The sequence below is a fragment of the Equus asinus genome, chromosome 2 (genome assembly GCF_041296235.1).
Source record: "Equus asinus isolate D_3611 breed Donkey chromosome 2, EquAss-T2T_v2, whole genome shotgun sequence".
NCBI classification, from domain to species: Eukaryota; Metazoa; Chordata; class Mammalia; order Perissodactyla; family Equidae; genus Equus; species Equus asinus.
This window is the reverse complement of record NC_091791.1, coordinates 169,772,543-169,789,286: the sequence shown is the minus strand read 5'-3', so window position 1 is coordinate 169,789,286 and position 16,744 is coordinate 169,772,543. Positions and strand designations below refer to the sequence as shown.

Genomic DNA, 16,744 nt, shown 5'->3' with positions numbered 1-16,744 from the left:
TGTCACTTTCACCCTGTCCCTCTATTGCTGAACTACTCAGTTCTACCAGGGCAGATACCCAGAACCTAACTGAGCCATCAGAGTGTTGCCTCACCACTGCTCCAATAGCCCTGTTGGAGAATGGCTTCCACCCAGGCCCCTCCTGCCCATTTACCCATCTCACTCTGATGTCCCATCCATTGCAGTCTGCCCTCATTATTCTGAGAGCTCAATGCCTTAGTAAGTTAAATCCATGCAGGAGTTCAGAAACCCATGTGGACATCTCCCACTAACATGCAAGCTAAAGCAAATTTATGTATTATTCACTTATGAATCAAACTAACCTTTATGGGTATTTCATATGTCTCCTACTCAGGATGGAAGAGAAAGACACCACAGTATTCTGCCCAATAATCTCAAATATTCAGGTCTTAGGGACCAGCCTCAACCTGTTAAGGAGCAGGACACATGGATCTGAGATGCTCAGGGACAAAGAACCAGCCAGCATAGGCAAGAGAAAGTGTTTTCCAGGTCTTCTGGACAGTCCACCTTAAAGACAGAACCCATCCTTGTAAGATGTATCTGAAGCATGCTTGATACAGACCAGAGCTGAGCTCTTCATCACAACTGGAAGAAATCGAGAACAAAGGAAGGAAACAGGCCATATCACAAGGCCACCATTCTGCCAAGAGAAGCCAGGAGCCCCAAGTCAACGTGTAGCGGTCCTGAGAGAAGGCTCCATTCCCTACCACGTCCACCTCCACAGACTAACCAGGTCTGGCCACAACAGCAGTCCTGTGGTTTCAAGAATTTTCATCAGAGTCCAAGGCATGTGCCTCCAAGACCCAGCCTCAAGGTGAGGTGTCTCACACCTTGTCCCAAGTTAACCTGTCAGGTAGTGAAGGAAACCAGAAAGTGGAGGAAGAGCCCAATCTGCACTATACTGAGAAGCTCCATTGAGGATCAGGACTAAGGATGTGGTTTCTGGAGGAAATGTCGATTATGTTCCCACTTCTCAAGACAGTGAGTTTTGTAGAAAGGGCAGAGGACCAGAGCCCAGGTGGAGACAGTCACTCTTCACTGGGACTGTTTTTTCCTTGGAAACAAGAACAGAAGCCCTCGCTAGGCTTCAAGCACTGGTCAGTTGTCCCTGATGACATCAAAATCCCATTCAGATGAAGAAATTCGCCCTTCATCTCTCTCTTTATCTTCCAAATTATCTAAAAGTGTGCAGAGCCAGGCCTCTCTATCCCACCTGAAGACACTCTGGAGAAGTTAGGAGGAAGCTCAATTTCCTCATGTGGTCGGGGGCAGAAGGATGAATTCAGGCAGGCTTGTGTGCTATCACTTGCCACTCCCCAGCTCTTCCTCTGTCCTTTCCACTTTTCTTTCAATCTCATTGCCTAGAGTTGGCCTACTGCCTAAGGATGTCCAATGGATAAGTAACGGGTAAAGCTTAAGATGAGACCATGCTCAAGGCTCTTACATTTACACAAGAATTTCTCAAAAGTTTATGGAAGCAAGAAGTAGAATGGTGATAGGCTGGCACTAAGGGGAGATGGAAAAGGGAAGTTACTGTTTCATGGATTCAGAGTTTCAATTTGCGAAAAGGAAAAATTCGGGCATGGATAGTTGTGATGGCTGCAAAACAATGTGAATATATTTAATGTCCCTGAACTGTACACTTAAACATAGTTAAGAGTTAAGTTTTATTTTTATTTTACTACAATTTAAAAAGTAACAGTGGAAAAGAATCTCTTGTAATACAAAAAGGAATAAGGTTCTAATGGTAGTAGAGTTATTTGGAGAAAGTGGGCAGAGACCTGCTTTGCACATGTACACATTGTTAGAGCTACATTTTCCTTTGAGCTCTCTGGGTTCTAATTCAAGCAGAGGAGGCATAATGTGTGCTTGATGTCACAGACTCAGAAGTGGCTCCATCCAGAGTTTTTCCCCTGTTAACATGACATAGAAGCAGCAGCTGTGGGAAGAATGATCCAGAGGAGACGTCTGGAGAGAGGGCTGGGCTGGAAATGAGACCACGAGATCTAGGGTAAAAGAGAAGGAGAGATGGGGGAAGTCTTGCCCATTCTTCTATGATACTTTATCCTCCTTGGAGTTCACTGAGCTTCTTGGGTGTGTACATTAATATTATTGGTTTGTTTTGGGGTTTTGTCAACAAAATTGAGAAATTTTCAGCCAATATTTCTTCTAATTTTTTTTCTGCTCCTTTCTCTCCTCTCCTTCTGGGACTCCCATTACACGTGTATTGAATGCAGTGTCGCACACATCTCTGACACTCTGTTCACTTCACTTCTTTCTTTTCTCCTCCTTTCACTGAAAAGTTCTAGAGCAATTACACATGTAGTAATGAGAGCCTCAGAAGAGCAGCCAACTTCTCTCCAGTCACAATAGCTAAGTACAGGCACAGGTGCCTTCAGCTCTTGGCCAGGGCATCAGAGTCATGATCAGTTAGGTGTGGGTCAGATGAGACAGGGGTCAAAGAGGGGCAGCAGGAGAGCCGAAGGAGGCAACTGCTTGCTGATATGATCCGGATCCATGGGTCACCCTGAGACAATGGGGGCCTGTGTCATTTGTGGGGTGGATGTGTAGCCCACATCGACAAATAGCTCTGAGTAGTGTGCCGTAGTCAGAGGAAAGTTATCTATCAGAAAAATGTGATAGCGCAGCCAAATGTACAAGAAACTGTCACTGACTAGTTACTCCAAGGAACCCAATGGTGGGTTTGGATATTTTGACTGTTTTTCCAAATTGTTCTTTACCTTAGGTAATATTAAGGAGATGCAATCATCAACCACCCTGAACTAGACCAAGCCTCACCAGACGGCTATGCTTATGACATTTTTCCTTAATTTTAATGCCAAGATCTCTCCAGGAGACGCTTAGGCCTTATTCCAGGAACCTGCAGTGTATGTGAAAGCATGTTTTCCAGCTGAGCCTGCACAGGAGAATACTCACTTCTCCCTTTTAAATATTCACTCCCCATTCAAAAGAAAGGTCTCTGCTGCCCTTTGTTTGGGGACGGCATGCCTCTGGAAATAATTCCCCTTCTTTCCTATTTGGAGCAAATATACTTTAATTTGTGACACAACTACTTCTTGTGGAGAGTCTGATTTAACTTGCCAGGAGGGAACCTTCTTCAGTTTCAGTAAGAAAACCAGCTATGTAAATTGTGAAAACTCTCATGGTTTTATGTGACAAGATGCACTCAATTGATAAACACCTCCTTAGAGCCAAAATTACGTTCTATCATCTTTGATTGGTTGTCTGTGCTTGCAAAACTTCAGACATTATTTAATAGGTACTTCATAACCCAAGAGGTTAACAGACATTTAATTAATAAATCACTACAACATTGTTGAACATATTTGTGATTTCCAAATTGAGGGTGGGGAGGAGGCATAAAACACCAAAGGTAGGAGAACAATGATATCTCCTGTAAGCAGCAAACATGTCTGGACAGAGAATGAAAATGAGAAGATACTTGACATGTTCCACCTTCTGGGTAATGACTGATCCAACAGATGGAAAAGCAACATAAGCAATATACCCAGTTTGAGACAAAACTTCAAAAGTCTCCTTATATCTATATTAAATTATATTAGAACAAAGAAAAATAATTTAAACTGTCATGCTGATTGCTTGTATTCTTAGTAGCATGATGCCTTGAAACTTTTCCCATCCAAAACCTGACATCCCTCAAGCTCCTGTGTGCAGAGAACTTTGAGAGCAACCATGCCAGGTTCCTCACCAGGGACAGGGAGCCCCGGGGACAGAACCTTTTCCTAAATCAAGTCTGCACTGGGGCATCAGGTTACCTGTTCTAGGTGGGACAGGAGTTATGAAGGAAAATCAGAATGAGTAGCAAAGCATTGTTTGTCTTCTTTCAGTCTTTGACTGCATGTCCCCAACTACTTCAACACTGGGGTCTTTTAAAGCTTTGAAATATCCCGAAGTTGAGGCCAACATTAGCTTTATCAGGGCAACCTGGGACCACATAGGGAACTCAAGTGCATTTGTCTGTCAAACCCCTCCTCTCAAACTCTCCTACTCTGTCATTGCCTTCTCTTCCTAGCACTCTCATCAGCCTTCCATCTACACTTCATCCCCAATAGCTGCTCTCACTCCCATCCTCAACAGTTTGCAGTTACCTGCAACAACCATGAAGTTGATGGATGACTAGGCTCTTGGCTGGTGTGTTTTAGGAGACACCAGTGCTTGGTACTTCAGCATTTATACTAAAAATAAGAATGAAAAACCTTGGGTTGTCAAAAAAATGAAGCTCTCCAAATAGTAGGATTGTATAGATGCATTCTATTTTAGGAGGTAGACGCTGCATAATCACAAATTCAAGTCACGTTTGGGTCGTATTCTTGTTGTTGAAAGATCTCACTTAGGCAAAGGGGACACCTTGTCTGGCTAATGCTAAAGCACCCCAAAGTTCCTTCTCCATTCAAAGTGTCCAGTACTTTATCCTGATAAACATGGTCATGCTATCAACAGCCTTCGAACATGGTTCTTGCAAAACCCTCACCACACAGCCCTTTCACTGTAAGGGGAAGAGGGATGTGATGAAAGCTCCAATCTTGAGAATCAATAAAACTGGGAGGAAATTGTTGGTCACAGAGCCTGCCTCATTTTCCTTCACCTCTAGGATTGAAAAGCCTGGGAGGAGAAGGCACACAGCACTTCAGACCTGATCAGACTTTCAGAGAAGATGCTGCTGCTTCTGTTCTTCTTGGCCAATCTCCTACCCTCCAGGGCTGAAGGAGCTAAGTGTCCCTGTAGATCCTGAGAGGCCTAGAATATTCCAACAGCGACACTTCCACAGTCTCCCAGTGAGACTATCATTATGACCATTTCTTGCCTCGGTCCATTCCCAGAAATTTGATGATCCCTATATCTTCATTGGATATGTAGTGTGGAGAAATTAAAGAAAAGAAAGCTACTCCAAAGGATACCTGGTAAGTCCTCTCCCTTCCAAGGGTTACATCCTTGTCACCTGGAAAATGACATAATATTAGGATAGCACATGATGCTGGTGGAAGGAGAAAGCTGAAATAAGCACTATAATTCTCATTCTACAAAGGTACGTGTGGTTATCTATCCCAGGAGCTATTGTCTGGATCAAGAATAGAAGAGCTAGCTAATACTAAGTTTCCTAGGTGTCATTTTCACCTTGCCACATTCTATAGAGCCACTCAGTTCTGCCAGAGCACACATCCATAACCTAAAGGAGCCGTCAGAGTGCTGCCTCACCACTGTTCCCATGACTCTAGTGCAGACTGGCTCCCTTCCAGCCCCCTCTACCCTAGTCCCCATCTCACTCTGATTCCACCTCCTTTGTATTTTGTCCTCTGGGTGCCTTTGAAAGATAAACTGTGCTGGAGTTCACATTACAATAAAACCACTCGTCCCCAGCTTCCGATCCAAGCAGATTTGAGGACCATTCATTTATGAATCCAGCAAGCGTTTCTGGGGTATGTACTGTGTGCCTGATCCAGGAGTGGGGAGAAAGAAGCCAGAGTCTTCTGCTCCATGAGCTCTAAATATTCAGCTCTAAGACCAGACACATCCTGGAAGTAAGCAGGTCACAGGGGTCTGAGCAGCTCAGGGACAAATTCACCAGGGTAGGTCAGAGAGAGTAATTTCCAGATCTTCTAGGAGAGTCCCCTTAACATGTATATGAAGTAGGTTTGCTCCAGAACAAGGGCTGAGCTCCTCATCTCTACAGGAGGAGCCTGAGAACTAAGCCAGGAAACAAGTCATGCTGCAAGCCTGCCAGCTGCCCTCTGAAACCTGCAGCCCCTCTCATTGTGTTGGTCCATGAGGACACTACAGCCATCCCAGCCTCTAAACATCCCATGAGTTGAGGCCACCAGGCAGTGCTTGGCCCATGTTTGTCATGAACACAGAGATCCAGGGCAATTTTCTCTTTCGGGGAAGATCAGATGAGGCAGAAAGTTCAGACCACCTCCAGCCCTACAGGGGCTTTCCTACAATGACAAAGAAGGCTGGAGTAGATGTGAGGGGTCCTGGTGCAAGACAACTTCCTGCTGACAGCAGCTCACTCTAATCGAAGGGAATGAGCACAAATGAGTCCTTGTCTTTCTAGGATCCCCTGGTATGGTCCCACGGCCCATAATCAGGAAGGTCACTGTGCACAAAGAGCAAATGACTAATCAGAGGAGCAATCTGATCTACTCAGACCAGGACACAGTGAGTGTGGGATTCAGGGATGGACTGCATGGAAAGAAGTCTTGGTGACAGACAGTCTTTCTGACAGACAGGCTGCTGAAGAACCAGGCTGGGTGACTGCTGCACGGCACAGAATGGCGATATTGTCCCCTTTTCCATTCCTCCTTATCTGACTCAGCTGCAGGTGTGCCTTAGGTTGGAACTTCGACCTGCCTTTCAGAGACTGAGCTGTAGCTCCTGTGGCTGACCCAATCCACCTTTTCTTTACAGAGAAATAAGTGTCATCCTGGGTGCTCACAATATCAGAAAAGTGAAAAACAGCAAGCAGGTCATTCCTGTGCTCAAACCTTCCCTCACAAAGATTATAATGATAATTCAAAGGTCAATGACCTCATGCTACTGAGGGTACCAACTTTCAGGTTTACTCACACAGGTCATGAGGGAGCAGACAGCTCACTTGGGGTCTCAGTCCCCTCCTCTCCTCCAACCTGTCCACTCTACTGAGTCAGTGCAATAGAAGGGGGCTTGGGAGACTCCAGGCATGGGTACAGGCAACCTCACCCCTGGTTCTGAGCCCAGCTCCAGGGCGGGACCTGACCTGCCATCTCTCACCTTTCTGACCAGATGCAAAACAAGGTTCAATTCAACTGGGGTGTGAAGACCATTGCCCTGCCGCAGAGCCAGGACTGGGTGAGGCTGGGGCAGGTGTGCAGTGTGGCAGTCTGGGGACAACTAGCAAATGGCAAAAAGGCAAACATGCTCTGGGAGGTGAATCTAGATGTGCAGAATGAGCAGAAGTGCAAGGACCTCCTCTAAAACTGCAAAAAACTCCATGCAGCTGGGAATGGGGAACTCTAAGGACAAGAAGGGCACTGCAAGCATAAGGAGACAAGTGTCCTCCCACCTTGCCCAGGGACACAATGAGGCTGGGGCGACATTGTCAGGATTTCTTCCACTGAACAACCAATGGTTGACCTGGGTCCAGTCATGGGTGGAGGCATGCTGTTCCCAGCGTGTGGAGCCCAGGCATCTCCCTGCAGCCAATCTCTTGGCCTTTGCCCATGGACAACAAGAGGAGCTTCTGGAACTGGGTTGAGCAGGAGAGAGGACACAGCCATGACACCAGGTCATGGTACGGGTATATCACAGAGGATCCACCAATCCCCCTGACACTCAGAGCCAAGATGTATGGTAACCACTCAGCCACTACCCCTATTAACAGCTTGGCCCTTAGAGGGTGGCAGGAGAGCACCAGGGAGAAAAGGATGCGGAGCTAGGTGAAGCCAGAGGGCTCTGAGTGAGACTTCTCCATTCTCTGTGCACAGAGGGACTCCAAGGACCCCCTCATGTGTAACAACGTGACTCAGGGCACTGTCTCTTTTGCAAAAAAGAATGGGAAGCTTCAATATAGCTTCACCAGGATCTTGAGCTTTTTGCCCTGGATAAAAAGCCCAATACTTCAGGTGGCAGGGCCCAGACTCAGGTGCCCCCAGGACTGATCCGCCCATCTTTTTTGAGGCAAGGCCAGAAGTGCCCTGTGCAGAGTAGAGTGGAGGGGAGGCTGCTAGGGACTTAAAAAACTTCCACCTCTAGAATGGAAATCATTGATTCCTCCTTTACTCACCAAAATGTCCTATAGACTATAGCTTACTGAGTAAATTTTTCTTCTATTTATCAAGAATGTCTTTTTTATATAAGAATTGATTCATAAAAGTAACCTTTAATTTTAAAACATTTTTTAAAGCATCCACCTTAGAGAAAGCTAGAGTAGAACAACCTGGTCTGCTCAATGCTTGCCATTAATAAGCATGCTTCAACTACAGGAAAATGTATGCTGGGTTGAAAAGTATTACATACAACAGAGAAACACAGTAGAAGCAGAAAACAGAAATAAGAAGATTAAAACCCCTGAGAATTCCACCACCCAGAGATCTTCATCATTAATGCTTAAGCAAGTTGCCTTCCTCTCTTTTTCTATATCTTCATAGGATGCTGTTCCTTTAGCAGACTTGGAATTGGGCTGTTTGGAACTCATAATGCCTTCTTTTCATTACTCCTTCATCTGTCATCACACTGGTGAGAGTGTTGGGATAATCTGTTTGCAAATATTTATAACCGTTAGGCCAAGAGATATCAGAGCTATGGTTCACTGGACCCTAGACAGAGACTTCTTTGTGCATAGTAATTATTAGGACAATTGGCATCCATTTCCCCATAACCAGGCAACAGTGACCAGCATTTCTTGAGTGAACTCCTGCCCCAGAGAACAGGCACTATGATTTGGGAGGAACAGTCCCCACCTCGGGTGCAGGCATGATACAAGACTCCAGCATAAACCAATCAGGCCACTCAATTCTGAGAGACCCGCTGATGGTTTGTTTTGGTCCAATGAATATCACTTCCAGGAACCTTGTTCAAAAGTGTAGGATAAGAGAATCTCTCTTTGTCACAGAATATTTACATTTAAAGAGGGGATTCTAAATATTCCAAACTACCAGTCTGGACTGGTGGTCAGAGAGGAAGTGGGGTTACCATTTGGGGTGTATGGGTGTGTCCAGATCTACATGCTGTTAAGGCAGGTCCAATGTCTATCTCACACCACCAAGCACACCCCCACCACAGCCCTTACCAGACTGTACTCTAACCACAGATTCTCAGTCTACTCTGGCTGACCATCATCTTGTCAAGGGCAGGAGCCATCTCGCTCATCTCCCTGGAGCTAGCTTGCTAAATAATTATTCATGACTTCATCAGGATGGAAAAAGAGCCAAGAGCTGAGAAATAGAGACATTCTAGATTCAGTTACTGAGGGGCTTCTAGGGTCCAGCTTCTTTGCTGGTTGCAGCAAAGGCCACCCTTTATTATTCTTTGTTCTGGCTTTCACCTTGTGACTCAGCACTAGGAGTGCAAGTGTGGTGACAGGGCTACTGTCACCTATCCCAAGCCAGAGAACTTCGACAAACTACCTACCAGATGGTGCAGGAAAACCAGAAGCACACTTCTAGGAGGTCTGTGAGGTCCTGAGCCACACCCCTGCCTTCCCCTCCTGGGCTGTGTGTCTGGAAGGAAGAAACACCAGCAGCTCAGACCTGGGCAGAACTTCAGGGAAGATGCAGCCACTCCTGCTCTTGTTGGCCTTTCCTCTGCCTCCTGAGGCTGGGACAGGTGAGTGACCATCCCCATTCCAGAGGCTCCAGCCCATCTCACAAAACCTTCTAGACTCCTGACCCTTCCACCCAGCACAGTCACAGATTTCCCTCAATTTCAGACCAAGAGTTTTCTAGAACTCAGCTGCCATCCTAAACTTAGACTAACACATGTAACAGATGTTACACAGACACTCATCAAGGATAGCATGAAGAAAGGGTATTCACTAAAAGATTTAGCTTGTGAAACTCTCTCTTATCAACTGGAAAGTGGGCTGTTCACAGAAAGGCATTTGGCAGAGGAAATGGCCATACAAAAGATAAGTAATTAAAATTCTTCGCTCCAACTCAGGAAAGGGAAGTTCAGACAATCTGGTTGCAGTCGTGGGACCTGTCCCTGGACCCAGCTAAAGAAGCAGTTTCACTTCTCGGTGCCCTCAGCCCGTCACCCCTGCCCAGGTGAGGAGCCCAGGGAACAGTTCATCTCAGAAAGAACTAGGTGACTGCATGCAGGGCTCCCCTGTTGCCTTGGCTCACAAGAGGCACAAGGACGCCACTTTCCACTACACCTCCCCCAACTTCCCAAGCCATAGGCTGCTCCACACAGGGCCCTCCCCCCATGATGATGACCTTCAATCCCACAAGAATGATCCCCACCAAACCTCAGCAGAAAGCTAACTGAAGGCCATTCATTCACACAGTCAAAAAATGTTTACTGAGATCCTAGGTTGGGTTAGACCCTATGACATGAGGATTTCAGAAAATCCAACACCATAAGCTCATGGACAGGTTGTTAGATACGGGCACCAGTCGAGATGTTAGCAGAGGCTCAGAAGGGTTGGGAGACTAACTGAGACAGAAGGCATCAGGGCAGCCCCGTCCACAATCCCCTGGGCTCCACCATCGTGAAGACACCTCTTACCTCCTCCATGAATGGTCTGAAGCAGAACTGGGACAACAAGCACTGTGCTCCCTTTTAACACAGGGGGTTCTGGGGCTTGACATTCAGAAAAGTTTAATCTGCTGCAAGGAGGACCTGGGAGGACTGTCCCCAGTGTCAGCAGGGCACTGTAGACCCCACCCTCAATCACTACCTTCCAGAGCCTTCCCTCCTGACCACAGCTGCTTCCAGAAAGCCCATCTTCCAGTTTTTTCTTCCAGGAATCATCACTGGAGGACATGAGGCCAGGTCCCACTCCCGCCCCTACATGGCCTTGGTTAGGTTTCTGATTGAAAAGAAGACCGTGAAATGTGGAGGTGTCCTCACAAGAAAGTACTTTATTTTGATGGCAGGTCGCTGCTGGGGAAAGTGAGGGGCCGCAGACAACTGACACCTCCTGAGACCCCTACAGGGACCCCTGTCCTCTGCCCAGGGGCTACAGCCCAGGGTAGCTCTCCTGGCTCCTGGTAACTCAGGGCCATGAGAGCTCTTGAGAGGGGCCATCTGAGAGCATGACTGGGTGATGGAAAGTGAGAAACAGGACAGGTAAGCTTTGGCATCAGAGGGTCAGAGATGAGAGCAAGTGGCCCAGTTGAGAAGAGAGACCACACTGGCCAAATAAAGCAGCTCTGGAGGAGGAAAATACGTATTACAGTCAAAATGCAAACTCAGAGTCCTTTCACAATACTGCCTGAGGGCAAGAGAAAGCTTCCAGAATCTCTGCTCTCAGTGTCATTGAGAAGCACAGGGCACAGTGTCCCTCAGCACTGGGCCCTTTTGTTGTCTCAATCTACCCTAGCTGCAGCCCTGCCCTTCCCAGGCTGTCACCTACCCTTCATGGCTCCAGGGCTGGATCTCCTGTGACTCCATGCCCCCTCATCCCCACTGTACTTTCTGTGAAGCTCAATCAATGTTACCCTGGGGGCCCACAACATTAAGAAGCAGGAGAGGACCCAGGACGTCATCCCTGTGAAAGAAGCCATCCGCGACCCAGACTTTTGTCGTTTGAAATTCTCCAACAACATCATGTTACTAATGGTAAGGGAACCTCCCCGCTGCTCTTGCTGTCCTGGGTCCACATTATTTCCCCTCCCAATGGGACCTCTCCCTTCCCTCCTTCCCATCCTGGCCACCAGACTAGTCCCAGTGGCTCAGGGGGGAAGGAAGTCAGTTCATCCCCATCACGGTGTCCAGGCCCAAGAGGCCAGTGGCTGAGCTAGGCCTTGTTGCCTCTTCCCATCAGCTGGAGAGAAAGACCAAGCTGACTGCAGCTGTGTGGCCCCTCCGCCTGCCCTGGTCCAAGGCCCAGGTGAGGCCCAGACAGGTGTGCAGTGTGGCGGGATGGGGGAAAGTCACCCCAATGGGCAGCTTCTCAGACACACTGCAGGAGGTGGAGCTGACTGCGCAGCAGGACAGGGAGCGTGAATCCTACTTACACAATTATCACAACAGTACCACTCAGCTGTGCGTGGGGAACCCAAAGGAAAAGAAGTCTTCCTTTACGGTGAGACTGGGCATCTTCCTAGCTGGGCTCTGGGGAGAGGGGTGTTTGGGGATCTGGAGACCCAAGCAGCAGGGACTTCTTTACCCCCTAGACTCTGATCTTTCTCCTGGGAAGAGAAGGGAGGAGCAACCAGAGTGTGGAGTCACAGGCCTTCTGGGAGCCTACCAGGGGCCTGAGATGCATCCAAGATGGTGCTCCATCCGGATGATGAATTTGCAACACTCTGCCTCACGCTGGGCACAGGTGTTAGAAAACTGCTCCCTGGGTGTGCAGCAGTCAAATCAGGTGGCTCCTCAGAGCTGGCTCCCATCTTGGTTAAATGGCTTACCTTCCGTGCTGAGTGTCATCCTCACCTGCCTGCTTTCCTGTCCTTAAACATTAGACCAAAGCACAGTCCCACAGCGCCCTCATAGGAGAGGATCCGGGACCTGGGGGAAGAGAGGGAGCCACCCCCTGAGAGAAATAAAGCCGTGACAATGTCCAGGGTCAGGACTGGGCAGCTGAGGGGCCCACAAGGACCTGCCCTGCCCTCTGATCTCCCACATGGAGGCCACTCCAAGGAGCCTTCTCTCACAGGGCACTTGGGATGCAGGTGGGCAGGACCTACAGAACACGAGCTCAGTCCTCCCTGTTCTCTGTCCACAGGGGGACTTTGGGGGCCCTCTCATCTGTAAGAAGGTGATCCAGGGCATTTCCTGCTATGGACTAGATAACAGGACTCCTCCACGGGCCTTCACCAAAGTCTCCAGTTTCCTGCCCTGGATAAAGAAAACCATGAAATGTCTCTAACTGTTCAAATCAGGCCATCTTCTCTGGAGCTGATCCAGAATGAACCAAGAACTAAATAAGTGTCTCTTAGTTGAGCAACAAGGCCTGGTTTCTTGTTTATTCCTTGACCCTCCTACACAGGCACCACCTCTGTGCTTAGAAGGCCAATGGCACAAATCTGCTGTTTTCTGCTTCTTCCTCTTCCCCCTCCCAACACCACCTCCCCCAAACCTCATTCAAAGCTGTTGCCCAGCTCCTTCTGACCCTCACCTTTCTCTGGACCTGCCCTTCTGCCAGGGCTGCAGCTGAGCACCATCGGGAGAAAACAGGAACCTCTCTGGTCCTGGGGCTCAGGGTGAACTTCTTACCTCCTTCCCTGTGTTAGATGGCAGAGAGGAAGGGGGATGACACCATGGGTCCCGGACACCAAGCAGGCAAGCCTGGCGCTGCGGTTCAATGGCATAGCCCCTGCACTGGGGAGGGGATAAGCTACCTGAGCAGGACATTTCTCTCCCACAGCCAGGGAGATGCTGCGGAGTGGGAGTGGGTCTCTGGAGAAGCTCCTCGATCTCACCCAGTCTGAGTTTCCTCCATGCCCTCCTGTGATCTTGGGGCCCAGCTTGGCCTCCAGTTTCCTGGCTGCCCCTTCTTCTCCATCCCTGCTTTTCACTGAGAGTTCTGAGAGTCCACCAACATTGTCCCCTCCATAAACCCTGATCTGAGCTGGCCCTTTCCTTATAGCCCTTCTAGGTAAGACACCCAGAGCTCTGTGTGGTTCCAGAAGGGCCTCTCCACAGAGATGCCAGTCCAGCTCATGCCCTGTCCTAGAGGGCCACAGGGACCAGGCTTGTGCTGGCAATAGGCAGGGTCCGTGGAGGACATGGCAGGCAGGTTGTCTCTCCAGAACCCCTGCCCCATCTCTCACCTGGCAAGGTCAGCTCAACCCCTCACATCCAGCCCAGTGACGTCCCACGTTCTCAAGGTTCACTGGCCGCCTGATCATTCATTAGCCTGAGTACCTTTCAGCCTGTCCCTCTTAGTCACTGCCAGCCTCAAAGTTAAGACCCCTCACTGGCAACCTTGGGCTGTCTCAGCCTTTTGAGTTTGAGTTACCCTCTCTGCAGTAGGACTGGAAAGCACCACTTTTCCATCAATAAACAAACACACACTGATTGAGCTCCTAAGTGCCCTGCACTGGGGATCCACAGTGGACCTAATACAGACTCTGTCATCTGAACCCGAGTGACACTGACAGAGTGAGTTTCACACAAATCATCTGTCTCTCCCTCCTTCATGTGAGCCCACATGGCCTAGATCTCGTGGGAAATCCACAGGAATAAAGTACTTGCGTGCTGTTCCTATTGCTGGTCACAGTCCGTGTGAGCGAGCACGTGTGACTCTAGAACAGCAGGGGGTGGGATTTGGAAATGACATCAGTCATTTATTTTCTAGGGGTGAAGTCACCACACTCTGTCCACTGCAGCATTGTCTGCACCTAGAGGAGAGGGCAGCCCGCAGGGAGGGAGAAAAGCAGTGACGGCAGCCTTACCTTCATTTGCCTTAAAAGTAGCAGGTATGAGTGTCATTGTACAGATTAAGATGGTAGGAAAAACTGTATTACATATTTGCTTGCAGGCAATTAGATTCAGACTCTAAACACCCATCCAATTGGACTGGCTGGAAACATGATCCCTGTGGTTACTGTACCTCCTGCCTGCACAGAGTCAAACCACAATCAGGGAGGTTCGCACAGTCTGGAAAACTGGAGAAAGGCCTCTTCTCTTTATGCCACCGTGGTTACTGCTGCATCCATAGCTTCCAGACCTCCCAGATTTTTTGACTTTAGGAGGTTTTTGGCTTGGAACCCACTCGTAGAGTATGGGTTTGTTAACTGAATTAGGATCTTTCTGTGTTGTGTTAATCTTGCCAGACACTCCTATCTATCCGAGGGCTTGTCACTAATATGTAGTACTACCTGAGATCTAAGCATAAGTTCTAGCTCTGAGCTCTTGCTCCAGGTACACACAGCACAAGCCTCTCATCACAAAGGGTGCATACTCTGAGATCATGTAACCCTCTCAGGCACGGCCTTTCCCACCTTGTTGTGCACAAAGCAGGCAGCAACACAATCTCTTCATGACTGCGGGCACTTTTACTAGGGAAGAGCAGTGAGAACACGCAGCTTCTGATCTGGAGCTGAAACAATATCCCTGCATCTAAGACATACTAAGAACCTGGCTCCTTGATGGAAAAAGACAAAAAGGAAAATGCCAAAAGCAAAACAAAGATAATATTTTAAAAAGTTGCCCAGCCACATGCATATTTAGTTTAGAGACAACATTTACCTTGAGGAAATGATTTTGTGGTTTAAAACACATTGAGGACCCTGCTGCAGGTCTTCTTCCTCCTGTGAGAGGTGAGGGGGAGACACAGTCCCTGGAGGGGGCAGTGGCCGACTGAAGGGACCACAGAGTTAGAACAGAGCCCGGACTGAGCCCAGGCACCCTGACAGCCAGGCCAGAAAGATGCCTGACATTGTTGTCTAACCCCCGCCCTGTGATGACTTCCTGGCATCCCTGAATAACAGCTGAGCTTCTGCTCAGACACCTCCAGGGAGAGAAAACCTCTGGGCTGCTGTGCACCCATCTGTGACAAGGATTCAAAACATCTGGCTTGGTGAGTTGAAGTCTGCTCAGGGGCACATTTGGATGGGGGTGGGTAAGCATCCTAATCATGCTGATTCCTTCAAATATCCCTTGCCTGTGGAAATGTCCCCTGACCCACCCCTGCCTTTAAGGAAACAATGCTTCTCTTGTCCAAAAATCTCTGTAATGAAAATTTTAAAATATAAATAAATAAAAGATCTCTGTAATGACCTCAAGGAAATGCCTCTACTCACCCAAACCCACTCCCATCACCCCTCCTTCCCTCCAGACCCAGAAGAAGAACTGGGTCCCAGGACGGCAGGAAGAGAACCACCAAGCCAGCTCCTGGGGGAGAGAGGTCCAAATGAAAGTGAGATCTTGCTAATTTCTTTTCAGGATATGTCTTGGCTCTGCCTTCCTGCTCACCATCATACTTCTGTCAGTTCCCCCTTTGTGGACTTTCAGCACTCACAGGGTTGATTTCCTGTCTTGGTATCCCACACAACACTGCTTTTGTCCAACAAATACATTTCCCCGTTAAAGAAGTGCAGCCACTGGTTCTTTTTCATCATAGGCCTATTGCTAGCCTATATTCTTCATCCACCGATACAGGAAGCACAGTAAACCTTGGGGAGGACAAAGAAAACCATGTCTAAGCACATAATAGTCAAATTGGTAAAAATGAAAGGTAGGGTCCCGTCTGGCATTGCTGTGGTTTAGTTCTTGCACTCTGCCTCAGTGGCCCCAGCTTTGCCGGTTTGGATCCCAGGCACAGACTGATGCACCACTTATGAAGCCATGCTGTGGCAGGTGTCCCACATATAAAACATGGAGGAGGATGGGCACAGATGTTAGTTCAGTGCTAATCTTTCTCATAAAAAAAAAAAACAAAGGTAAAGAGAAAAGGCTGAAAGTAAACAGAGGGGAGAGAGCAATGTACATTACTTGAACAGAAACAACAAAAATAACAATGAGCTCTCATCAGAAATGACAAAAGTCAGAAGACACTGAGATGACATTTCTAAATAGTTGAAAGGAAAAGGCAACCTATTTCTGGAATTTTATCTTCAGAGAATATATTATTCAACAATGGAGCCAAAATAAAGATATTTTCAGAAAAACAAAGGTATGAGAATTTGTTGCCATCAGACCTACACCGCAAGAAAGAATAAAAGAGAGTTACGTCAGCAACATGGCAGAGTGAGCAGTTTTCTTTGTCTCTCCCCCTTTGACCTACAACTAACTGGACATTCATCGGTCAGCAAAGGATATCTACACAGCATCTCAGGAAGCCTGAGAGACCCACACTGCTATACATCGGAAGGTGGACGGACTTCTCCCTGGGAGGAGGTGGAGATAGTTGAAAACTCTCTGCCCCCCGGACAGCCTAGTACCTGCAAGTGACTTTCTATCAGCTGACATGCTCAAACCATCACCACAGCACCAAGGGTGGGCGTGCATACACATCGGTGGTGCGATGGTGGAAACAGGTGACTACAGCCCTACCTAAGCCCCCTGCCATGGCTCCTAAGCCCAGTGGGAA

General features: G+C 48.1%; 1 protein-coding gene across 1 annotated transcript; it reads left to right on the top strand.

Annotated features, from left to right (window-relative positions):
* The first annotated feature begins 9,308 nt into the window (after positions 1 to 9,308).
* LOC106848613 (granzyme B-like) lies at positions 9,309 to 12,577 on the top strand. The gene is made up of 5 exons (XM_014868620.3): positions 9,309 to 9,363; positions 10,506 to 10,653; positions 11,187 to 11,322; positions 11,528 to 11,788; positions 12,434 to 12,577. The coding sequence occupies exons 1-5, from the start codon at positions 9,309 to 9,311 to the stop codon at positions 12,575 to 12,577; spliced, it is 744 nt and encodes a 247-aa protein (XP_014724106.3).
* The last annotated feature ends 4,167 nt before the right edge of the window (positions 12,578 to 16,744 follow it).